We start from the raw sequence: 26,752 nt of genomic DNA on the forward strand, positions 1-26,752 counted from the left end.
CTGGATAGGACGTTTTAATTGATGCTTCCCCCCATAAGACAGGGTTTCTCTGTGTAGCCCTGGCTGTCCTGGGACTAGCTCTGTAGACCAGGCTGGCCTGGAACTCAGAGATCCACCTGCCTCTGCCTCCCAAATGCTGAAATTAAAGGTGTGCAACTACTGCATGGCTTGATGTCCTTTTCTGATTTCCAGCGATTTATTTTCAGGATTTTGTTCTAATGAGCTATTGGCTCTCACACGCACTGCCAGCCTCTATAATCAAGGAGTCTTGATTTTCATTAGTCCCCACTGGGCAGCTATCATTTCAGCCAGATAAGGGCTCTCTGCATACATTCCCCTCTTGTGAATTGTAGTGTGCATTATTTTCCCCTAACAGGCATTTTTACTAATTAGGAACAACCTTGCATCAATTAACTTCACTCTTAAAGCCATGATTTGAGAATGAAATTGTTGTTTACTGGGATTCTTGTGCCAGTGACAGATGGCCTTGGAACACGTGGGCAAGTGACTGAAATGGGTTCCCTGCAGCACCAGGGAGAGTTCAGCGGCCAGGAAGGGGTCCTGGGACACAAGAATGAGGGCATGGGCTGTGGATAGAGCTCAAGAATAAAGGTATGTGTGGGTGAGAGAGGAGAGAGTCACAGGCAGACAGACAGAGAGACAGAGGGAGGGAGCAAGGGAGGAGGAGACTCCTGAAGCTCGGAGCACAGAGTCCACTGCTAAATAGTTGCAATATCCTAAGTGAGCCGTCTTCTCCACCATCCCCAACCCCCAGCCTGTCCTGATAACTCCAGTCACCTCAGCCCTCAAGCTCTCAGACAGTGCACCCAGGAACTGAACTTTATTCCTTGTTTTTTTTTTTTTTTTTTTTTTTTTTTTTAACATTTTCATTTATTTTCTGCTTCCATAGCTTGTGTGTGTGTGTGTGGGGGTGTCAAAGGGCAACTTCAACCATGTAGGACCCTGGGTTTTTCACCAAGTTGTCGGGTTTTGTGGCAGGCATTTTTACCTGCTGAGCCACCCCACCGGCCCTAAAACGTTGAGATTCCCACCAGGCTCTTTAGACCAGCACAGAACTTGTGCCAAAAGAAACTATCTTCTGCCAAAGAGAGGGCTGAGGGAGAGGCAGCTGACCTTGACGCTCTATTAGTCAGCTTTCCATCCCTGTGACAAACTATCTGAGATAATCACATGACAAAGTTCACAGTTTCAAAGATTTCAGTTCATAGTCACTGAGTTTCGGTAACTTCTCATGCTACGCCAGGCCCCAGGCTCAGTCCCCAGCGCCACACATACACATAAAGGTACCCTAGAAACTGGATTGACTGGTTGCCATGAGAGTCAGCGAAAGGGAGAGTGGGATGCAGGGCTGAATCTGGTCCTGATCTATGAATAACTAGATTTGTTTGTTTTGACACCGGGTCCTCACACTGCAGCCCAGGCTGGACTGGAACTCACAATGCTTTGCTTCCGGCCTGTGGTGTGCACTTCATCACAACAGACAGGAGTGCCGGGGACACGGGTTGGTCACTTCATGGCTGTTGGGAAGGGAGGCAGGGATAGACAGAATTGGGATTTGTAAACTTTTGCACTCTATGTGAAAAGTTTTTATGTGAGCAACCTTTGGGACTTTGAGATCAGAGATTGTCCGGGACTGTTAGGTAGACCCTCAGTGCAATCAGATGGACCCTCAGAAGACATGGGTGAAGGAGGCTGCACCACACACACAGACGTGAAGACAGATCTGGGAAGCAAAGACTACAGAGATGCGGCCACAAAGGGATACAAGCAGCCATGGGGAGCTGGAGGAGGCGAGGAGCAGACTCCTCTGAAGCTTGGGGAAGCAGTGTAACCCCGAAATACCTTTGTCCCAGCCCGGCCATGCTGACTTGGGCTTCGGGAGAGATAGCTCGGCAGGTGAAAGCACCCGCCTTGTGAACCTGACAGCCTGAGTTGGATCCTTGGAATTCACATGGTAGGAGCAGAGAGCTGACTCCCAAAGTTGTCCGCTGACATCCAAATGCTTGACTCGCACACATGCAAACACAGGTGTGCGCTCATAGGCACACGGGAGCAGAACTACAGACGAATACACCTATGTTAAGTAGGCTAGTCTGTGGCAATCTCCTACAGCAGTCACAGGAGATCAACACAAAGGTCATTTCTTGATGGTCCCAATTAACTGTGGTTGTGGATCCAGGATTCAAACTCAAGGCACCAACTCATACTCTTAAGCTCAGCACTGGATTCATTGTACACAATACAAACAGAAATGAACTATTAACCAACAAAAGAAGCAGCAACACAATCTCCAGACTCCATCAATAGTAAGGTACCAAGCTGATTCTCTGTCATGCAGACACTAGACTTTGGCTTTAGACGTTCATCCTCCTCTCATTTTGCAGCAGAATTAGGTCACCCTCGCATTGCCGCCAAGAACGTGTGCACTTAAACAGGAAGACGCAATTTGTACAGAGAAGGCAGTGGAGATGTTTAGTTCATAGCTGAAGAGTGCACTTGGCAGCAATCTCAGGCTCTGTGGGCATCAAAGAAACAGGAGTTGCTTATCTTTTCAAAAGGTTTGTTCCATTTTGTTCCCTCCCACTGGGAGTCTGCCCTCAACTTTCTCCAAGGGAAAATAAGGGCTGGGGCTTCAGAAGCACTTTGGCTTCTCAGGCTATGCCCCAGCACCACACACACAAACACAAAGGTACCCGAGAAACTGGATTGACTGGTTGCCAAGAGAGTCAAAGAATGGGAAAGTCTAGATTTGTTTGTTTTGACACAGGGTCCCACTGTGTAGCCCAATCTGGTCTGGAACTCACAGTCCTACTGTTTACACATCTCAAGTGCTGAGATTTCAGTTGTGCATTGGCAAGTCAGTTGCATGGTGTGTGTGTGAGTCCAGGGCCTCACTCTGTAACATTAGTTTCTGAAACAGGGTATCTATTGCGGTTAAATAAGGATCAGGATAAACAAATAGGCGGAATAGATGTTTATTCAGGGAGAAATAACTTACAACCTAGACAGATGAACACCAGCAGGCTCCACCGGATGCTCTCCTCTCCGCTACCTGCCAGCAAGAGAGCATCCCTGGCTCCTCCTCAGACCTCCTTCCACAGGTCATATCCGCCCATGGCTCCACCCCCAATGGGCGTGGTCAGCGCCATAGAAGGAGACAAAGTGAATATCCCTCTACAATTCCCCTTTTAGTCTAAAGAAAAGATTTAGGCTTGATACAAAACTATATACAAAACAGTGAATAACAAGTGTGCTCTAAGAAAAGGAAAATCGAGAACAAAACGACTTACATATCTAGTCCTAGTGTGAAGGAATAACGGAGTTTATAATAGAGTTGTCCTAAGCTGGAAAACGTTAAGTCTAGTACCTAATATATCTAACTAGGAAGAGAGAATAATAGTTGTGATAGTTTAATCTTCAACCTCATCAAGACCTGAGAAGGAAAATAACGATACTAGGGTGGACAGGAAGTGCGGATGGGCAACTTTCAAAAGGTGCAGCGAGGACAGAAACAGCAAGCTACCTGGACAGTCACCCAAGGACCATAAACACAGCCTTTTAAGACAGGGCGTGGGGGTTTGAATGAGAAAGGCCCCATGGGCTCAGATGTTTCAATCAGTGCTTAGTTCCCAGGTGGTGGAGGTGTTAGGGGAGGGTTATGAGCATGGTCTTTTGGAGGAGGTGTATCCAGGGCATTCCTCTTTTTGTCTCAGTGCTTGTGGATCAGATGTCCCAGTGCAATGCCCGCTGCCATGTTCCCAGGCCATGGGCTAACCCATGTGAGCCTGTAAGCAAACCTCCAATTAAACCATTTCTTTGTAAGTTGCCTTGGGCAGGCCATGGAGGCAGAGGCAGGCAGATCTCTGTGAGTTTGAGGCCAGCCTGGTCTACAGAGCTAGTTCCAGGACAGGCTCCAAAAACAAAACAAACAAAAGAAGAGGAAGAAGAATAAAATGCAAGAGGTAACATCAACATGTAGACAAGAAAGGGTGTGGCTATGAGCAAAATATAGTTATATGTTACATTTGAAATTGTCAAACTGAAACCCAGTGTTTTGTATTTTAAAAATGTAGTAACAATTACAGGCACCCTGCCTGCAATTCCTGGGCTCCTAAGACAGGGGTTCTTGAAGCAAGTCAGGTAGCCAGACCATATTGGCAAGTTTTGAGTTCAACTGAGAGACCTTGCCTCAATAAGTAAGATGGAGAGCCATCTCATAAGACTGCTGTCAACCCCAGACCTACACATGTGTGCTTACACATAGGCACATGCACCCACATACACATGGAAACATGTATACATGCACATACATGAGTGTATATGATACATACAGACACATAGAAAAAGAAAAAAGGAGCTAAATATGGTGGTGTTCACTTTTCATCCCAGAACCTGGGAGGAAGAGGAGGGCAGATCTCTGTGAGTTCAAGACCAGCCTGGTCTACCTGGATAGCTAAGAAGGGGGAAGGAAGAGAGGGAGGAGAGGGAGAGAGAGAGAGAGAGAGAGAGAGAGAGAGAGAGAGAGAGAGAGAGAGAGAGAGCACAGAGACTCGGTAACCAGAAGCACTGACAACCACTCATCTTTGTCTCTCATGTCTAATGAACACACACACACACACACACACACACACACACACACGCACGCTCGCACACACACTCTTTAACCAAGAGTCTTAAGTTATAACAACATTGAAATTCCTCTGTCCTACCACAATGCAGAGTGCTTGCCATTTCCTGTCCTTCCCTCAGTGGCAAGCTCTCCAACATGCTTAGCTTTCAACAAAACAGCATAAATAATTTAAGCCGCTATAAAGTGATACACGATACAAGGGATGGAAGATTTAGAGATGACCTGCTGGGAACCAGCATCATCACAAGCCTCCATGCCCTGGGACCCCAGGGGTTTGGAAATGACTGAAGCAAGGCTCCCGCCCGAGTTTCTTTACTCTTTAGACAAAATACTCCCAAGAGAAGCTTAGAGCCGCAGGTCCCATGCTTAGTATTTATGGAGCTTTGGGTTTTACCCCCCAGCACCCAAAGTCAAAACAAACAAAACAAGCTCCTTCTCTTTCTCATGCTATTTTTAAAAATCATGCCACCACCACTCTTCCCATTGAGAAATGGGTTTATGTTCCCAATCTTAGACACTGAGGCCGCCTGTGACTGCAGCAGACTGAGGTCATGGAGGTCAGTCACTGTAGGTCTGTTGGTTGAGAACCAGATATAAGGAAGCCTTCAAGACATCTCCAGCCCCAGCTCCTATTTGACTACAAACACATATGTTCCCTCAGTGAGAACTTCTTGAGCTCAGTCAACTCCAATCATGGTTTACAATGATAAAAATCATAGTTCCTGGCATAACTGACAAAATTTAGGTGATCTGCTTAAGAACAAGACTTAGGTCCATAGAACTGGGCAATAAAACCTAATGCAGGTGACACTAGCTTGGACTGAGAGGCAGACAAGGACAGGGACACTGAAGCTTGTTTTGTTTGGGTTTGGGTATTTTGAGACAGGGTCTCAGGGTAGCTCCAGATGGCCCTGAATTCCTTACGTAGCAGAGACCATTCTTGAATGCCTGATGCTCTGGCCTCCACCTCCTAATAGCTGGGATTCCAGACATAAGCCGTCCAATGCTTAGCTTCTAATGCTATTATTTATTTTTCTATTTTTTGTTTTTGACATGGTCCCATGTAGCTCAGGCTGGTCTCATCTTGAACTTGCTATGTAGCTAAAGATAACCTTGAAGTCCCAATCCGCCTACATCCACCCCAGGCATATTTGAACTAAGGGTGTTTGCCTTCTTGTTCATCTTACAGCCTTCAATCTGATAGCTTCTTGTCATTCCAAAAACTATCGGCCCCAAATTTATGTCTCCAGGCCAGACTTTCCTATACTGCAGGCAGAGATCTAAAAGACTTTCCACTTTCTTTACATTTATTTTTTGGTTTTTCAAAACAAGATTTCTCTGTGTGACAGCTCGGTAGACCAGGCTTGAACTCATCTCCTGAGTGCTGGGACTAACAGAGTGTGTCATCCCTGCCCAGCTGGGACTTCTACTTTCTACATCAGGCCTGAAATCTTTGTGCTTCATCCCAAGTCTGCTCCACTCAGTGCCCCCCCCCAATACTCGATGGTCTTTGAAGTCACATGATTTTCTTCCTGACCCCCAGTTCAGTTCCTCCAATCATTCACGAATCTCAACTCCATAGCTAAAGCTACCCCAGAATCCAGCCTTTCTTCTGGGTCCACGCCAACTGCTTTGTTCTGAGTCACTCGAAGTTGGCTGGCTCCTGGATTATGCTCAGAGCATCACAAATGCACACTTTATCCTCCTGCCTTTTCTAATAATAGCTGCTGGAAGGGAGGGCTGAGATGGAGCCCAGTTGGTGGAGCAGTAGCTTAGCCTATGAGAAGCCTGCGATTTGATCCCCAGCACTGCACAGACCAGCTATGATGGTGTAAGCTTTCAACTCTCACAGCTGAGAGATGGAGGCAGGAGGGTAAGAATTCCAGGGCATTCCCAGCTGAGTAGTGAGTTTGAGGCCAACACAGACTACATGGGAACATTTCAAACAACATTTTAAAAACAACAACAAAAAGCCACATTTAGGAGGATTGTATTACCTATGAGTTCATTTCAGAATAGGAAAAGTTTGGCATTAACACGCTGGCTATAAAAAATAAAGGAAGAGAGTTGGAGAGATAGATGGCTCAGTGACTAAGAATGCATGCATATTGTTCTTCCAGAGGATCCTGGTTCAGTTCCTAGCACCATGTCAGATGGCTCACAACTGTAGAACCAGGGGATCCTACAAACTTCCCGGCTTCTATGGGCACCCGCATGCATGTGGTGCACATAAACATATAAAGACACACACATGTACATAAACAATAAGTATATATTTGAAAATAATAAGGGAGACGGTCTGACCTAAGTGCTAAGATCTGTGGGTTTGTATTAAAATTCAGGGTGCTGGGCATGGTAGCCCAAGCCTTTAATCCCAGCCTGTGGGAGGCAAAAGGCAGCCTGGTCCTCAGAGTGAGTTCCAGGACAGCCAGTGCTATTATACAGAGAAACCCTGTCTCTCGAAATGCACCCCACCCCCACACAAACAAAAGGCAGCAGCAGCAGCTCCAGGTACCTGGAGGCTCACTCAGCCTCCTTTACCCTGCAGAGAAGACAATTCTTGGCTTTTGAGCCATCTCTTAACCTTCTTACATTTTCCACAGGCCATGAGGCCAGCCTGGCCTACATAGTGAGTTCCAGGCCAGCAAGTGCCTGTCTCAAAACAAGCACAAAAGAAGACCATTAGGCCAAGAGTTGACCTCAAGGCCAAAGCCCCTTCCATAATGCTCCTCTTTCTATTTCTTTGGCTGTTCTGGTCTATTCTGAATATAGAGCATTCTAAAGGATCCTACCACGCAGCAGGGACGGAGACAATAACAGGCTAAGGCAGATGTTCTAGATTCATGTCTCAATCTCATTACACCGTCTCCTAACTACGACTGGTAAAAATTAAATGAGTTACTAATACATGTAAGAGTGGTCTGCACATTGCACATATTCAAGAAACGCTAATCACTAGCCAACAGTCCCAGGTGAGTTCCCATAGCCCAGCGCTGTCTCATAAAATGCTGGGCTCATGTTTCCTCAACAAGACTTCTGTAAGGGCTGGAGATGGCTCAGCATGAGCTCCTCTTACAGAGAACCCTGGTGTGGTCCCTAACACCCAGACAGCTCCAGGGGATCCTATGCCCTCTTATGGCTTCCATGGGTACTGCACACAGGTAGTGCAGACAGTACACATACATACTCGTAGACAAATGCATCTTTCAAAAACTTAGCCAGAAGGTGCTCAAGTCACTTTAGGAGATGACTGGAAACAGCAGGAAATTCACTATTCAGGGTGCTAAGGCCAAAGCAAACAAGAGGGGCTAGGGATGTCGCTCGGATGGGTGGCAGCACATATGTGTTCTGAGTGGGAGCTTCAGCATCACCAGGAAGACAGAAAAGAGGTATTCTACCCAATCCCTTTTAGAACCACACAACGGCGACTCACAAAATGAGCCTGATGTAGTCTTCCTCCTTTCCTCAAGGGCTTCCCTTCTGCTGACAGGATGCGGGGTCTTCCTTTTGGGGAATCTTCCTTTCAACCCAGACCTACTTTTCAAATATTTTAGATCATATAATCTATAATGATTGAAGTCAAACAATGAGTTTGTATAAAACTGTAAGATTCCAAGAAAAGGGAAAAAAACCTCCAAACAGCACCCCGCTGAGGCAAGGAGATTGGCTACATCCTTGCTCCCCCTCCTGCAACATTGGTGGGACCAAAACAGCACCTCTTAGGGGTGGGAAGGAGATAAGCAATCCACAGCCGTGAAACCAACATTTAGGCACGGTTCTATAAACATATCTAACTTGTGGATAATAAGCCTCGTAAAAAGCAAACACAACAGAATCACCTGAATGGTGAGATCATGGGTATTTATCTTTTATTTGTATTGTCTGACTAATGAATTTTCCAAGATACTGGAGAGTGACCCAGATGTTCATGTATGCTCTTTGGGTCTCTTCTGAGCTACATCCTCACCCAAACTGTGTGTTTGGGCTGGGGGAGGGAAAAATGCGTCCAATGTGCTCAAGAGAAGTAGACATTAAGGTAATGAGTGGCCTGGGACCTTGAGCCAGGATACCTGCCAGGGGACAATGGACAAGGTGCATAATCTCTCTGCAGCACTATATGACCTATTGAAAACAGCCAAACAAACCAGAAAAGGCAGGGTTCTATCTACTGGGGGCTGTCACTATAAAGACAGGGTTTTGCAGTGGCAGGGAGTGCCCCCATGGCCAATGTCACTGCTGGCTGTGCTGGTAAGAACTTTGCAAACTGCAGTGCTAATGGAATGGGTGGGGCCTGGTTAAGACTGGTGGCCACAGGGATGGCTGAAGTGACATAAGAGACAGGCGGAGCAGTGTCAAGGCTCTTCAAAGCCAGCAGAGCGACAAGGGAACTAAGTGCCACCTCAGGACCACGGGGATGAGAACGTTGTTAACATTTTTTATATTTACTCACTGTTTGTATGGTAGGGGTGTGCTGTGGCACTGTGGGGGATAGAGGAGAATTTATGGCAGTCAGTACTCTCCTTCCAGCATATGGATCCCAGGATTAAGCCATCTCAATGGCGAGAATGTTTTATCTTGTGTAGGTGCTGGGAACAAACCAGGGTCCCCCTGTAAGAGTAACGAATGATTCTAACTGCTGAGCCATCTCTTCAGACACATAATTTAATTTTTTGGTTTTTCGAGACAGAGTGTCTCTGTAGCTTTGGAGCCTGTTCGGAACTTGCTCTGTAGAGCAGGCTGGCCTCGAACTCAGAGATCCTCCCTCTCCCATGGGAGTTCTGGGACTAAAGGTGTGTGCCACCACTCCCAACCTGTCCCCACCCATTTCCTTCCACAAAAAGATGACGCACAGAGGACTCCTTCCGAATGGGCATCACCGTTTATTGGAGTTTGTGTTGGGAACTGAACAGAGCACATTGTTTGTGGAGGAGAAAGGGAAAGAAAAGAAAGTATGCTTCTAAAGATTTCATTTCCTTAAAACACTTTATGGTTTCAAATCCTTTTTTTTACCCCAAAGGAAATTCAAAGGATTCAAGTATGTTGCGAAGGGAGCGGTAATACAAAGGATGTCTGCTCGCGTGCGCCTGTGTGGTGGCGTTTGTCCAGGCATGTAAACAAGTAGACAGATTTCCACATTTCTTGTACTCCCCATTTTTTTTTTTAACTTTGGTATGGCCAAACCCTAAAAGGACACAGCATACAAATGAACCCAAAGTTGAGGAATCTATTTACCCTCAGAGGATAATGGTATAGTTTTGGAATTGTCACATAGGATGAAAAAACAAAAAAACAAAGCACAGCCCTCGCCTCCCCAAACCCCACCAGTTACACAAGTCCCGATCATTTCAGCCATCTTGCTGCTGCTGCACCTGTTCCTTAGTCCAGGGGCTTAGTCCAGGGCTCGGTAGAAGGGCCAGGCAACAGGGCTCTCTTCATTGTGTTTATAATAATAATAATAAAAAAAAAAAAAATTCAAAGGGCTATTTCAAAAGGAAAAAAAAAACCTGAAATTCAAATTCTGAAAATATCTTGCTTTTTTATTAATCATGTCATCTAACACCAATTAAAAAAACAAGTATGTGAATATGATATAAAAATACGATCCCAAGATTAACACTTTGTCGCAGGCACAGTTATCTCACAGAAGACATGTTTGGAGGGCCGGGAGGGAGTCTGCTTCTGTTTCTGTTTAAAACCCACAGCAGTGCAAGGAGGGCGAGGAAGGGGAGATTCTTTAGCAGCAAAATGTCCGAGTTCTCTAGTCACATCGAAAAAACAAAACGAAAGGAAAGCTCAGGGCTGCTGCCAGACACTGCTGTCACGACAGACTCCCGCTGCCACGGCCGCACGTGTGGCGGGCGAAGGACGGGCTTTACTACACAAGCAATCGTAAAGCTCATCCCTCAAGCTTTTGACTGTGTGTCATTTAAATATATGTACAGCAATCGGGCTCCTCGTCACGTCCCTCAGATCTCTACTGTTTGGTCACTTGGGGTGGGCTCTCGGGATCTGGCCACATCTGGTTGCAGGTTTGAGCAGCAGCTTTGAGGTGGACATTGCTTCAGCCTGGCTGGCTGGCTGGCATGGCTGTTTCTAGCAGAGACGTGCGACGGGGACGGCTTAGTGGTCACTGCTCTGTTTCTCTCTCATCCATGCTTGAATCTGCTCCTTCAGCTCCGGCACTGAGGGAGAAAAGACAGGGATTAACGGCCCAGGCAGGCAGGCAGGCAGGCTCTTTGGCCTGTAGTTCTGTCTAGGTGAAAAAGCACTCATTCCCCTCTGCACGCTGAGGACTGTGCAGGAAACAGCCAGATAGGTGGCACTTACAGCAAAAGCAAGCTGAGTGTTTTTGTCTTTTCCATAAAAAGAGTTTACACTGGGTACTTTCTGGCCTCAGTGTCTGTCACTGTTTTTGGTGGTGGTCGGTGCTGGGGACTGAACCTGGGCACGCACACACGCTACCAAGTGGCCGGGATTGCAGGCCTCAGGGCACAGGCTTGGCACCAGTCTCCCTTGTGGTCAGCTGCACTCCCTGGCACTGGCATCCTCGCTGCCAGGCAGCCTGAGCCTCCTACCTGGTTCCAGCATGCTCTCTGTCAACATCTGGCGGTTGAAGGGGTCGGTGGGGGAGTTCAGCAGATGCCGCAGGATGATGGAGCGGTCCATTATGGTGCCAGAGGGCAGTCTCACTGGGTCAGTCATCAGGGTGTCCATCAGAGGGTCTGTGGAGCCAAAGCACAGCAAACTAACACAATGGTGGGGGCTAACACTAAAGAAACACTAATCCTGCCAGTGAGAGACAACAGCCAGGGGCAGAGCTGGGAACAGCCCCGCACGATGAAAGCATACACCTTGATTTCTGCCATTGCTGCTGCAAGGCGGAAACAGCAGAGATGGACAGCCAGGCAGGAGGCCCCTGGAGCGGACGCTATGCTGAGAACATGGAAGAGCTCCTCTAAAGTCTTCACGGCTATCTGGTGAAATCACAGCAAGGATGTTCATCCCTGACCTCCACAACACGAGCTAAAATGTGTGAACAGTTTCCGAAGACTCTCAAGAAACACCCATAGCATCCCTCACCCACAGCAATCCACACATGGTGTCCTGGTTGTGGCTTTTGAGAGTGGCCCCACAGGCTCATCTGTTTGAACGTTTGGTCCCCAGTTAGAAGTGTTTGGAAAGGAGGTGTGGCCTTGGAGGAGGTGTGCCACTGGAGTGAGATGTAGGTTTCAAAACCCCACGCCAAGTCTAGTTACACTCTGGCTGGCTGTGTGTCTTGCCCGTGAGCTATCAGCCTCGTGCCTGCCCAACTGCTACCATACTTCCTGCCATATTGATTATGGACTAAACCTCTGAAACTTTAAGTAAGGCCCCAATTAAACGCTTTCTTTGTAAGAGTTACCTTGGGGCCAGGCAGTGGTAACGAACACCTTTAATCTTAGCCATAGGAGGCAGAGGCAGGGGGAAATCTTAAGAGTTTGAGGCCAGCCTGGTCTATAGAGAGAGCTCTAGGACAGCCAGGGCTACATAGAGAAACCCTGTCTTAAAAAACCAAAAGAAAACAAGAATTGCCTTGGTCGCAGTGTCCCTTCACAGCAGCAGAACAGTGACTAAGACAGCCCTCTTGATGTCTCTTACACACCAAACACACTTGAAATTACACCAACGATGTGAGCATGAGCACAAAGACTTGCCTCTAAACTCATCCGGGGCATCGCTGTAGTCAATCTCTGCCCGCGCATTCTTGGCCACAATTTCCTCCACTTTCTCAGCAAGAAGCTTAAACTTCTCTATTGCAATGGTGGACTTGATTCCTGCCTTCCGCATCTTTGAAATGACTTCTTCAAACAGTTCCTTGCTGTAGGATCTCTGCAGATGAGGAAAGGTCAAGCGAGACAATATACATGACAAGAACAATTTCCAAGTGCAATCCATTTGATGTCTGCTCCTAAAAATTATCATTATAAATTTTATATTCGCGTCTTTCCCTTATAGCATGGGTAACGTGGTATGAATCAACCTGGAATATTTTATATGTGCAAAGATAGAGACTTGGGAACCAACATCCCAGCTTCTGGGCCTTTAGGTAGAAGGGGAGAATTTGGACACAGGGCTAGATGCTCCTCTACTGTCCTTATTTTAAAACAAGGGTTTAGTAGAAAGTGTGTCACAGAGCTCTGATTATGAATGAACAATGACATGAGAAGCGGTGCACAGCTAATAAACAGAAGCTGCAGCTCTGCTGAACATGTCCCCGACGACAGGAGTTCAAGGCCAGCCTAGTCTACATGAGGCCTTATCACAGGAGCAGAGACTACACAGGGAAGGAGCCTCTGTTCTCCTGTTTTATGAACTCTTAGGCTGGACTAAGGGTTGAGGAGAGAGCTTTGCGTACCCAGGTGTTCCACTACTGAACAACACTCCCACTCAATGTTACTTTCAGAGATGGTTTCATTAAACCCAGGTTAGCCCTGAACTTGTGACGGTCCTACTTTTAGCCTCCAGGGGAGCCCCTTCTGTGGCGACTATGACATCACAGAGGAAAGGCGTGGAGACTGGTGGCTGACCTGACAAGTCTCTCGGGATGAAGGAGCGGGAGTGATGTGAACATCCGTCGGCTTTGGCGGGAAAGCATGCATGCATGGCAGCTCTCAAGCGGAGAACAGGGGAAGACTGCACTTCAAATGGAAACTTAGAAGTCCCACATCCCCGTCCCCCCCCCCCCCGCACAGCTCAGTGACAGGATGAGGCCCCTGAGAAGGCCTCACTTAGCACTCACCTGGTCATCAGCGATAGCTTTAGCGAAGCGAGCACAGTCCAGCTGCAAGTAAATATCGGTCAGTTGGTCCAACAGCTTCTTTGGCTCAAAACCGTACTTCTCCGGGTTCTCCACCTTCAGGTCCCGGCACTTGGGTCCACACAGCTGCTGGAGGTTAAAGTTCAGCATGGCTGCTAATCGGGGTCCAAGTTCCTAGGAAATGACAGGATAACAGGACAGTTCAAGCTGCTGACAAAGTTGGGGACCAGAAACTTCCATCTCAGTGGAGGGACAGGAATCGGCTGGTTTAATCTTCCAAGAATCCCTTAAATGTGTTGAGTAGCATAAGCTAAAGGAAGCTAGCATTGTAATCAAACCTTTTCTCCATTAGCATTTCTAATCTGAAAACCTTCATAATGGAATGATAACGGAATGGTATAAATTGCACATGGATGAATGTCCATCAAAGTCTTCTGTAAAGACACATTAAAAAAAAAAAAAAAAAAAAAAAAAAGGTATTTTTATTTATTTTTTTTATGTGCACATTTGTCTTTGTGAGGGCGTCGGATCACCTGGAACTGGAAAGCTGCCATGTGTGTGCTGGGAACTGAACCTGGGTCCTCTGGAAGAGCAGCTAGTGCTTCTAACCGCTACAGAGTCCCCTGGTCTACACAGCACAGCTACAGTCCAGTGTGGAGAAGCAGGGACTGAAGGGATTAGAGTTGCTGGGTTCTTTGCTACAGGAAGTGCTAATCCAGCCAGTAAAGAAGGTGGAGATGAAGGCTGAAGAGATGGCTCAGCTGTTAACACTTGGTGCTCTTAAAGAGGATAGAGATTCGGTTCCTGACACTCACTTCAGGGAACTCTAAACTGCCATTAACTCCAGTTGCAGGGCCTCTGCCAGCCTCTTCTGACCTCCAGAGGCACTGGCAAACATGGCATACACACTGACTCCACCACACCCACACATGAGAGAGAGAGAGAGAGAGAGAGAGAGAGAGAGAGAGAGAGAGAGAGAGAGAGAGAGGGCAAAACATTATCTGTGGCCAAGTCCAGTCAGATTCTTCTTTTCCTACACCAAGTTTTGTTCGAATGCGGTCATTCTCTTGTAAATAAAGCTTTATTGGAAAACAGCCAGGCTTATTTATCTCTAGGATCTTAGCATGAGCACAGCTGGAAAAGCTGCCCAAGTAGTCAGCAGCATCTTTAAAGGACTTACTCTCTGGCCTTTGTAGGAAATGCCCTCTGACGCCCTCCATGGAAGCAGGTATGTGCACAGTGAGCTGTCACCCTCGAGGGAAGCAGGTATGTGCACAGTGAGCTGTCACCCTCGAGGGAAGCAGGTATGTGCACAGTGAGCTGTCACCCTCGAGGGAAGCAGGTATGTGCACAGTGAGCTGTCACCCTCGAGGGAAGCAGGTATGTGCACAGTGAGCTGTTTCTCCCTGCTTCCCTGCTACTGTGTTGAAATCAGGAGACAGGAAAAGACCCAGGTTACAGACAGGTCTCTGTGTGACAATGCCTGGAGGCAACACAGTGAGTGAGTCATGTAACAGGGCAGAGAAAATACGGAGAACTGGAAGAAATACACAGTAGAGGTGCACATGTGCAAACAGCCCATAGACCCCCGCTCCCTCTGACTTGTCAGGTCCCCTTGGACTGCAACACCACCCAGCACTAACCTGCTCACTGGGGCGGCCAAAGCAAGCAGGTCTCTCAGGGTATCGAGCTAAGTTTCAACCTCAGAAACAGGACCCAGTCTTGACAACCAGGTCCAACACTGAGCCTGCCATTAATCTACCATGAGCCTCAGTCATAGCCTTAAGATTCATCCATGTTACAGAGCCGCTTTAAAAACAGCAAAGACCTTTCCCCAACCATTCTACTTAGTATCCTCCAAATAGGAATCTGTTACCTTACACTTTTCCAATACGTAAAACACAGAAATCAGTAACAATAAAATTGTGTGTCACAAATCCATAATCCAGATGTGCTGTGTAAAGAGAAAATAGAAAGCCATCCTGAGTAAGCATTTTAGACTACATGTTAAGGGCTTCATTTCAGATGGGTGGATACCAATTGATATTCCTGGGAATAAATGAGAAAGAATCTCACTACTGACACTGTGGTTAAAATGAACATCTGTGCTGAGTTTTAAGAGCTGCAAATGTCACCCCACAGAACACGAGCACCCCAGTTTCTACTCACTGGTCTGAGGAACGGCTTCTGGACTTGCTTGGTGAGGAGATGGAACATGTCCACGGTTTCTGTCGCCAGGGCGAGATAGGAACGCGAAACACGCTCATCTTGAGCAAGCTGAGACTGCCGGGCCTGCTGCTGGTCCTAGGAAACACCAAACAGTGCCAAAGCACTCAGTATCAGCCACCAGCTCATAAAAATGCCAAGCCAAAGGGAAAGCATGGCTGCCTTACAACTGCAGCCTGATAAAGCCACACTGGGAAGGGGAAATGGCTAACCAGCACACTGTCCTGAGAGCCTTCCAGGACATGTAGTCTGGTGGCCTTGGATCACACCCCGGACCGGACACATGCTAAGCACAGGCTCCACCACTGACCTACACCCCTAGCCCTGGCTCATTCCCGACCTCTCATGTCCAGGTAGGATGAGTTAGATTATCACTGTACCGGAAGCACACATTGGAGCTATAAAGAGGCATTCATTACTCTTAAAAACAACTTTCACTTAGTCATCAACATTGAAAAACAAAACAAAACAAAACAAAAAAACCGATGAGGTGGCAGCGCACTTGGGAGGTGGAGACAGGTGGATCTCTATGAAACCGGGACACACACACAGACAGACACACACACACAGACAGACACACACACACACACACACACACACACACACACACACGAGGCTTGGAGAAATGGTTAAGAACACTGGCTGCTATTGCAGAGGACCCAGATTTACTCTCCAGCACTAGCATGGTGGCTTACAGCCACCTATTACTCTAGTTCCAAGGGATCTGAGGCCTTCTGGCCTCCACAGGTACCAAGCATGTGTGTGGTGCAAGCTTGCACACACAGGCCAGCACTCACACACATACGTGCCTGTAGACGGTTGTTTTTTCAACTGTGACTCTGCACCACCAGGCTGCCCACCTCCATACAAACACCAGCATGCTTACCCATGGCGCCATCATTTCCCTCCATTCTGCCAGACTGGGAAAGGAGACAATAAACAGTTTGACTCATGGGAAAGTCAATAGTGCAAGGAAGGCTTTGCACTGTCGTTGTTGGAGACAGGGTCTCATTCGACACAGGCTGGCCACCAAAAAGCCACACAGCTAAGGAAGACTTTCAAGTTCCCGTCTCCACCTCTCTAGTGCTGGGAGTAGGTGCACAACACTCTACCCAGTGTAGCAGACGTGTATGCGTGTGTGTTCACGTGTGTAGGGAAAGTATGTCAAGGCCAGAGGATAACCGTAGGTCTTGTTCCTGGGTTACCCCAGCACATACTTTTTTGTAAAACAGTTTCTTTCACTGGCTTGGAACTTGCCAAGTAGACACAGCTAACTGGCCAGCAAGCCCAAGGATATCACTGTCTACCTCCTCAGCAGTATAATTACAACTGTGCACCACCAGACCCAGCTTCCAGGCCTTTACCCGCCCCAGAGGAGGGGTGGGGCCAAACAGCTGGATAGTTACTATAGGTCAGTGAGCACCCTTGGGACTGGCGTTACAATCCGTGCCTGGTAGAGACTCTGCAGTAAGGCTGGGAAACTGCCCACTTCTCCATAGTCTAGAATGAGCCTATTGAAAAACGGATGCACCAGGAAGGGAACAAAGACAGCCAGGCCGCAATGTCCTCACTGTGAGTCTGAGTGTCACATCCTTCATTTGCAAATACTTTGTGGGCTCTAATGTAGGACGAGTCTGGGGCAAGACAGACAGACAGACAAGGAAAATAAAGGGAACATTTATTCTGAGACCTACTAGAAGCCTGAAAGTCAACACAACTGATCATACAAAATCATTTAAGGTGACCAGTGCTCTAGACAAAAGACATCTCAAAGTGACGGAAGAACAAACTTCCTGCAGGGTCAGAGTGTGGGCGGCCTTGAGTGTAACTGTTAGAACTTCTCTCACCCTAAATCTAAGCAGTGGACCCCACAAAACCACCTCAGTTATCTCTACAAAAGGAAATCTTTTAAGATGATATTTATTTTTAATATGTGTGAGTGTTTTGCCTGTAGGCATGTCAGGGCACCGCGTATATGCCAGGTACCCTTAGAGGCCAGGACAGTGTGTCAGATCCCCTGGAACTGGAGTTATAGACAGTTGTAAGCTGCCACAGGGGGCTGGAAAGCCTCAGTTTATATATTTTTACTTACATTTTAAACATTAAACTTTATGCTTTGCAGATTACAGCACTGTAACTTAAGCTACAGAACCACACACACACACACACACACACACACACACACACACACCATTTAAAAAGTATCTAAGTTAAGGCTAGCTAGGCTCACAACCAACGTATAGAAACAAAGAGGGTGGTAGCAGCGCATGGGGAGGCAGAGGCAGGTGCATCTCTGAGTTCAAGGTCAGCCTGGTCTAGAGTGAGTTCCAGGACAGCCTTCACTATATGCATTAGCAAGCATGGAGGCTGGGAGCCCAGAGTGTACTGGAACAATGCAGGCAGGGCAGGATGGTGACGTGGAGGTAGCAGAAAGGCCTCACACACCCCTAATCACCTTCTTGCCTCCATAACCCGAGTGTTGCAATTAGGGGGTATACAACCAAACCCAGTTTACAGGGTGCTAGGCTTTAAACCCGGAGAGCTTTGTGTATGTGGGCAAGCACTCCACCAATGAAACCTTTAGCCCTCAGAGAGAAAAGGCAGCCACCAGAATCAAGGACAACCGGCAATTGGTAGAATGAAGCTGCCATTTATTACGGTTGTTGATTGTGAGTCAGAGAGGAGATTTAAAGGACAAGGAGGACAAATCAGGATGAAGACAGTTATGGGACAGCCAAAAGGCAAAGCAAGGCAGCACTGCTCAGAGGTCTGTAGGCAGACGCTCTCGGCCAGAGCTATATTTTGCAGTCTTTAAAATGCAGATATTTAAAGCCTTGGGAAAGATGAGATCACCTGGCAGTGATTTCAAGTAGAGACATCAGAGAATGTGCAGCAGTGTATCTGGCTGTGTGTGTGTGTGTCGGGGGGTTGGGTACGATGACAATGGCGACAGGCTAACACAGGCAGACACATCACTGGTGTTAAATGAACACAGTGCCAGGCACAGTAGTTTCTTGTTAGAGAGTCTGCTACGACATTAGACCTCACGGCTTCAACACACTGCAGCAACCCACTGGTACCTCACCGAGAAACTACCCAGGGGCAGGGGTGGAAAACACTTGGAAGAAAGGAGCACTGAACTCTGAAGCTTCCATTGCTCAGAGGCTGGGGAATGAGGAAGGCAGCCAGCAGCCTCAGGGTCAAGGGTCAAGGAAAAGTTGTTTGTGGAAAAGAAAAGTTCAAGATGATTTGTGCCTTAAAAAGATTGTTGTCTCAAATAAATGCACTGGCTGGGACAAAGTGAATGTACTTCAGGCCCAGAGCCCAACTAAGAGATTAGTGGCCTCCAGTAAACACCATGCATGGGAGAGAGCGGAGGAAGCAGGAGAGTGAGGTGGGACAGCCAACTAGTCCACAGGGTTTGGACAGAGTGGGGAGTAGTCTAACAAATTAAGAAGACACATGATGTTTGGGAAGACCAATGGAGCACTACACCACACACGGAGGGCCGGGTCTGACCGGGCTACCGCTTGCGGTGTCCCTGCAGGTCACTGACCCAGCCCACCCCATGGTTAACAGTCAGAGACTGACTGGAGGCTGGGGCTGCCAGAATCCCCTAGAGCCACACTATGAAGGTGTGCGGCGGCCCAACTGTGTAGTAGATTCTACCCCAAGAGAGATGGGAACAAACAGCTGAAGAGTGTTTAGAAATGAATCAGGATCCAACGGGCAGGGGACACACAGTGGGACAAACATGAACCAGTGGCAAAACTGCATTATCTCACAGCATCGGGGCAAGGGCCGTGGGGACATGGGTACAGGGGAGCCAGGCATTCATGGACGCTCAGGCAGAGCCCTGTGGAAGGAACAAGACATGAAATTCCCACAATAGTTGCAGGTCTGCTTGTGAGGAAAACCTTCCCTAAACTGGGGGACAGCACACACCTTCAATACTAGCCATCAGAGGGCAGGCAGTGCGTTTCTGTGAGTTCTAGGCCAAACCGGAACCAGGGTCCCTGAGAGGGAAGGGGAGGGAGACAGGGAGAGGGAGACAGAGAGAGGGAGAGGGGGAGGGGGAGGGAGAGGGGGAGAGAGAGACAGAGAGAGAGAGAGAGAGAGAGAGACAGACAGACAGACAGACAGAAGGCAGGAGGAAGATTTCCTTAAACACCCTTCAGTATCCTACAGTGAAGATGCTTTTGACTCTACAATAGGTTGTCAACACTGTCACTGGGAGCTCAGGCCCCCACAGGTCTCTCAAAGGGGCAGAACCCTAAGCCAATCCATCTATGACATTCTCAGGAGTTGTCAGGGCCTACTGGGTGTCACAAGAGGGCAGTGTATTGTTACTGGTACAGCATGAGTGTCTCACGGGACCTGGCAACTAGGCCTCTCTTCTAATAGTAACTGAACACGAAAACAAAGATCAACAGAAAAGAAAAAGCTCCAAGAGAATCCTAGGAGATTATCAGACGTATACAGAAGCCTGAAGCAAGGCCAATACACCCAGTAGACAGAAGCCTGGAGATTTATTTCCTGGCTACCACACAAGTCATAAGCCATAATATATAGAATTAAACATTCCTCTACACAGCTCTTTAAATTAAAAGGCAGGGAAGTACCCATGATGCATTCTTTGGGAAAGGCACCCCATTTCTTGGATTTAAGATTTTATTTTAAAAATATTTTGGTGCATAGGGTAAGCCTGTGTCCTACCTCTGAGTTTTACCTTCACCCTTTGACAGTATATATTGACACATATATAAGTATGTTTTTATTTATATGGATATGTGTGTGCCTGTGTTTATGTGCATTTCGTGTGTGCAGGAGTCCCAGGAGGCCAGATCATCAGATCCTCGGGACTGAACTGCCGGATGAGTGTGTTGGGAACTGAACCTGGGTCCTCTGGAAGAGCAGTAAGTACCGCTTCTCCATATCAGATTCTTTTTGACAGTGAGAATCTGGCTTTGAGGGAAGTCCTGATAAACATTCTCGCCTGAAACTTAAGCAGAGAGTGAACTTTGTTTTCCCGGGAGGATGTGGGGCCAAACTGGGATCAAATCCAGGACTTAAGGCATGCTAGACAATCACCCTACCACTGAGCCACGGCCTCCACCCCAATCCATAGCTTCTGATAAAAACCTTTAAGAGGTTGTCTCCTATCTCAAACATGAAAAGTGACGTCATAGCAGCCTACAGGTAGGAACGTCCCAACAGGTAGTCAGATCTGGGTAGGTGAGCCCCGAGCCAGTCCCCAGGCTGACCGCAGGCTGTGTAAGCACCACAGCCGCCCTCACCCGAGGCAGCTGGTCCCACTGTTCTTTGTTCTTCATCTCTTCCTGAACTTCATGGATGCGCTTCAGTGACTCCAGGCTTTCATCCAGCAAAAAGGTCGTGTCATTTATCAGCATATTGATGTAGCGAACGAACTGCTTTCCTGAACTGAAAGGGCAACGAGACAGTGTGTGGTTACGCATCGGGCTGGCCAGTGAGGAAGTCAGCCTCCGCCAAGTACCAACCAGACTGCCCCGAGTTTGCAGACCTTGGTGCATACGCTGCAGTTTAAGGACTACCTTATCAACTCTCCTTAGATTGTACTGTTCTCTTTTCTGTTGTTGGTTTGCTTTGGCTGAGTCTCAAACTCCTTTCCTGCCTCAGCATCACAGAGCTAGGACAACTGGCATAGGCCAGCAAGCTCCAGCCCTACTACTATTCTTTTTAGTTCATCGTGATAAACTCCTTCTAGTGGCATGCTGGACCAGCCTTGTGTCACTGGTATGATGAACCAACTGCTAAATATTCCAGCATGTTCTGAGCTGATTTCCTTGGCAGTTTATAGTTGGCAACAATGCATGTAGTTACACTGTGCAAAAGTAGCCAATGTTGAAACGTTCCTGCTGGAGGGGCTCCCAGCACTGCACTGCGCTGGGCTCAGGGTTTTAAGTGGAGGACACACTCTTCCAGGTTGGCAAGGGAATGAACTTGACTCAGTGTGACAAAGACAGAACAAACAATTACCCAAGCACAGAAGACAAGAAAGTACTGGTAAAGTTATTCCTTATCACAAAGAAGATACACTGAAGATTCACTTATGTTTCTAAGCCCTGTAACATCAATAAAGGAAGACAGCAACTCATTCCATAGAAGCCAAAGCTTTGGATCTAAGGAGACCCTGCCAACTACACTATAATGAAGGGACTCGCTGATGAACAGGAATAGCCCAGCATACCTGTTAAATTCCGAAGCTGACAAATTTGTGGTAAAATTCGTACATATTTAGGGGTAGAAGCTCACACTAGCACATAAAGAGTTATTAACACAGCTTGGCACCTAAGCACACCAAACGAACATTACTGATAACCTTCTAAATCTTGTTTTCTCAACATTTCTGGGTTAATCTGACAGCGTCATTTAACAGCAAGCAGTACAAAGAAAACACAAAATCACCTCACATGTGCATTTCCCCAGAACATTCCCTCATGTAAGCCAGGGCTAGAGCTGACAACTCTAAGTAAGCAGGCAATCACAAGGGCTCCTTTCGGGAGCTGAAACCAAGAAATCAGCATAGGAACCTCTGTGAAAACTTCCAGCAGCTTCCCACCTGTCATTTGCCACAGAGAAGCTGTTTCATCGGGGGCCAGTACTCACTTGAATTCCTCCATGAAGGTGCCATGGTGAGCAATGTTTTGCCAAAGGCTCTTAAAAATAGTGCTGATGTGATAGCGAATCGTGAACTTGTCATAGAACTCACTGGTGGCTCCGGTATGCTCGACATCTGAGGAGGGGAGATAAAGAGAATCAGACACGCGTCCTGTCTGCCCTTACAGATGCATGTACCACCAGGACAAAGACAGGGAGCACAACAGAGCTAGCGAAATGTTGCCTGTATCTCATAGGGCACAGAGAAATTATGACTTCATCTTCTCTCCTCCTCTTCTTTTAAAAGACCGGGTGACATTAGATAGCCCCAGACATCCTGGAAGTCAGGGTCACTTCCCTCTGCCTCCCAGAGTTCTGGGATTAAAGTGCACCTCTCCCGCAATAACCTGAGTTTAAAGACCAAATTTAATGATACAAATCTGCAATGGCTACAACATCTATAAGAGTATGAGAACGTCAGCATCTCCGGGACATCGTCAACCTGAACGACGATAAAAGCTCATTCATCACATCTCCACCCCATTTTAAGCCCTTGGTTTAAGGAAACTCCACAGCAGATTCCTATGTATATCTCTCAGCAGAAGAAAATAGGCTAAGTTTTCTATGTACCTATTACATGTCTAATATTTTGAACATGCTTGTATCAGACACATTTTCCAAACATATCCTAAAGTAAAGAAAGGCACAGTGACCGCCCACACACTTGTGGCTCATGTCACTGGTGCCCCTGTGAGGTAAGACAATGAAAACCAAATCTGGTTATGCAAATGGATAATTACCATAAGCATGGGAAAAAAAAACCACTAGGCATGACAATTATAGCTTAACAAAGACATAAAAGGGAAATTAAAACAAGCTACCTATTTAGCATTGCTTACTGGCAGACATTAAAAAATAATACTGGCTGGGTGGGTGATGGTGGCACAAGTCTTTAATCCCAGCACTCAGAGGCAGAGGCAGGTGGATCTCTGTTGCAGGATATTTGATAGCGTTATGACACCAAGACTGTGTTAATAATGTTAACCTTCAATCAGCGGGCAAAGCCAGTGACTGACTGAGCAGAAATAGCCAGAGAATCCAGGACTATGGACAGAGAAGATGCACAGGAAGGAGTACGGAGGGACCAGCCTGCTCTACAGAGCAAGTTCCAGAACAGCCAGGGCTGTTACACAGAGAAACCCTGTTTCAATACACAAAAACAAACAAAAAGTAGTAATAAGACTGAAAAGAGGTGAGGATTTGGGAAAACAGGCCCACTGCATGTGCTGGGGAAACAGTGACACAATCTCTCTAGAGACAATTTGGTGTTGTGGCACATGCCTGTAATCCCTGCATTGAGGCAGGGAGACCAGGAGCTCAAGGCCAGCTCCTGCTACACAGCAGTTGGCAGGCCAGTCTGGGTACAAGAGACTCAACTGTAACAACAACTTTGCAAACTGTAGTACAACAACCAGTATACTTTCCACTGGCCTACAGACTCTACAACAGAAAGGTCTCACAGGTATGTACAAAGACTGACTTCCAAGTATGCCCAACAAAATCCTGCATCTATTTTTACTTTTACAATACTGGAGATTAAACCCAGGGCCTTGAGATGCTAGGCAACTGCTCTACTACTGCACAGAAATACTGATTCTGACTAGAAAAAAATTAATAACCCAGATTTCTAAGAGATAATATTACACACACTGGCTAAAAACCAGAGATTACAAAAACAAACATACAGCTCGGGCATAATAACAGCTATTTAAAAGTGACTGAGAGCCAACAAGATGGTTCAGTAAGAAGTATTCACCACCAAGCCTGAAGACCCGAGTTCAATCCTCAAGACAGAAGTGAATCTGCAATCTGCCTTCTGACCTCTATTCATCAATACACATATACCCCAAAAATAAAACATACAACAGATTTGTAGTAAAATATTACAGCACATAGATCTCGTAGGACTTTTAAATTCTGCTTGGTAATGTCTTTGCTGTGCTATGGGTTGAAGCAGTATGGATTACAAATGCACACCAACACCGCCTGTCTTCATATTTTCTGTATTTTCCAAAGTCTACATTTTGCAGGATGAAAATCGTTTTAATAATAAAGAAAAAGGACTAAGATATTCTTCCAGTGCTAAGATCTGAAAGTATTTATGTATACTCATTAAGCCAATTCTTCTCTGGATGAACTAAGTGCCATTTTATTATGTAAAAGTGTGAACAAAGGTGTCAGCAGTGACTCAAGCAAAGCTTGCAAAGACAGAAAACTGGAGGCCAGCACAGCAACATTAGCATCTAAAGCCACCCCATTCTGGGCTGCTTCCCAGAGACTCCAAGCTAAGCACTAGTGTTAGCTCACTGCCCACCAGTACCATCTCTCTTAACACTTCCAATTTCTTATTTCTCCTAACCTTTCCTTAAAATCATCCCTACCCAGGTTCTGGGTTCTAATTACCAAGGCATAGCCCTTAAATGGACTTGACCCTTGCTAACCTCATAAGCCCTGCCCTGTCTGGAACAAGGCTTCTCTCCCCCCCCCTCCCCCCCATCAAGACAGGGTCTCACTATGTAGCCCTGGCTGTCATAGTGTACTCTCCATAGACCAGGCTGGCCTGGAACAGAGATTCAACTGCCTTTGCCAACTGAGTCTGGGATTAAAGGTGTGTACCACCATGTCTTGCTTGAGCAAGGATTCTTGCTGTCTTCTTTTTCTGACACTCTGTCGCTGAGATCCACTAATGCTCACATCCCTATCACTCTGTGGCTGAGATCCACCAATGCTCATATTCCTATCACTTTGTGGCTGAGAGCTACTGATGCTCACATTCCTATCACTCTGTGGCTGAGATCCACTGACATTCATGTTGTATCACTCCTCAGAGATCTTTCCCAATCATGTTTTTTAAAGTAGCACATCTTCTCCCACAACACCTCTCCAACTGGTCTAGATATCCCATGTCTGCTTCCCAATGAGGGATTTGAGTCCTCCCACAAATATCTGCTGCATTAGAGATAGAATCTGCCCTGGCTGCACACTTTGTGCCACCAATTCTGGGGAAGAAGCCTAGAAATACATCTAGCTTCATGCTGATCCTTGCTGTCCTCGGACTCTTTCAGATGTCCAAGTTTCTTTTGCACACAAGACTGTGCATAAGGACTTCCTAAGTGAGACATTGCTCTGTGCCCGAGAGGTGATGGCTCCAGCAAATCTAGCCACAACTTCTAGTCCCCTCTTAAAGGCAGCCTGTTCAGGACAAGATCTAATGGGCAGATCGACAGAACTGTGAGGCATCCTGCAGGGACAAAGCTCTTGTAACCATGGAAGAACAACAGAGCAGTCAGGCACACTTGTGCTGGTATCCAGCTGCTGGACACCTGCCACTCACTAGCTGTTAACCTTCAGCAAGCTTCTTGACCTTTCTAAGGTCAAGTTTCCTCAGTTGTAAAATGCAGGTATTTATAGTCTCTGCAACAGCTATGTAGATCAAGTGAACAGTGACCATGAGTGGCAACTATTTTTAGGAAAGGTATCATCTATCATGACTACGAAGGGGGCTCAGGCCAGAGAGCACACTGCTCCATGACAAAGGAAAAGAGCAAATAATACCTACCCACCCACATGCTTCTCAAGTGTGCTAGTGTGCTCGGTTTCTCTCTCTCTTACACACACACACAAACACACACAAACGCACGTTTAACATGAAGCTACAGTAATAGATCCAGACCACCAACTGAATACTAATTATGCTTACCAAAAATTTATTTTTAAATATTAATATACCTCTCCTACTTGGCATTTCCTATACTTTCCTTTTTGAGGCAGGGTCTTACTGCATGTCCCCAACTGGCCTGGACTTCCTTATGTAGATCAGGCTGGAATCTAACCTGCAGTCCTGAATACACACAAGGCATCATTTGTACCTAAATACTGCAAAGTAACCCTGGCCATAGCTATGAGATTAAAGGACTTACATCCCAAAAGGGGCCTTTTATCCATCAATCCACTGGACTGTCTCCATAGAAACGAAGCTAACAAAATATCCTAGACAATGTGTGCTTACTTTAGACTTCAGAGAGTCTGAGTAGGCTGAGAAGACACTCTTGTCAGATGGAACAAAGCAACAGTGTAAAGGAGAAGCAGGAGGATGGGCTCTGGATTCCCCATTAGAAGTTGGGAGAAACCACTAACACAAGGTCCAAACTGGCAGAGGGCAACTACTGTCCCTGAACACTGGGTACCCTCAAACAGGTCGCCCCTGTCAACAGCAAGGGTATGTGTTGTAAGCCACTGTATTTTCTATAGAAAATGGTGGGGTCTACTGTTGTGGGATTTCAATCTATTTATCAATGACTTTTGGGACAGCAAACCCTAAATAGTAAATATTAGACTCAGGAATCTCATTTAAAACTGAAAAACGAGGGGTATATAAG

At 46.8% G+C, this 26,752-nt stretch overlaps 1 protein-coding gene across 4 annotated transcripts in view; it reads right to left on the bottom strand.

The window, feature by feature from the left end:
- Window positions 1–9,511: 9,511 nt before the first annotated feature.
- Window positions 9,512–26,752, bottom strand: part of Ube4b (ubiquitination factor E4B) — a 106,708-nt gene continuing 89,467 nt past the window's right edge. For all 4 annotated transcript variants that reach the window (XM_051173997.1, XM_051173996.1, XM_051173999.1 and 1 more), the window contains 7 exons: window positions 22,323–22,449; window positions 20,972–21,116; window positions 15,618–15,752; window positions 13,431–13,622; window positions 12,346–12,520; window positions 11,227–11,373; window positions 9,512–10,833 (listed from right to left, as the gene is read on the bottom strand). In XM_051173997.1, coding sequence (XP_051029954.1) covers window positions 10,772–10,833; window positions 11,227–11,373; window positions 12,346–12,520; window positions 13,431–13,622; window positions 15,618–15,752; window positions 20,972–21,116; window positions 22,323–22,449 — 983 coding nt within the window. In that variant the 3' untranslated portion in view covers window positions 9,512–10,771. The remainder of the gene's footprint in view (window positions 10,834–11,226; window positions 11,374–12,345; window positions 12,521–13,430; window positions 13,623–15,617; window positions 15,753–20,971; window positions 21,117–22,322; window positions 22,450–26,752) is intronic.

Source organism: Phodopus roborovskii, unplaced genomic scaffold, assembly GCF_943737965.1.
Source record: "Phodopus roborovskii unplaced genomic scaffold, PHOROB, whole genome shotgun sequence".
Classification (NCBI taxonomy): domain Eukaryota; kingdom Metazoa; phylum Chordata; class Mammalia; order Rodentia; family Cricetidae; genus Phodopus; species Phodopus roborovskii.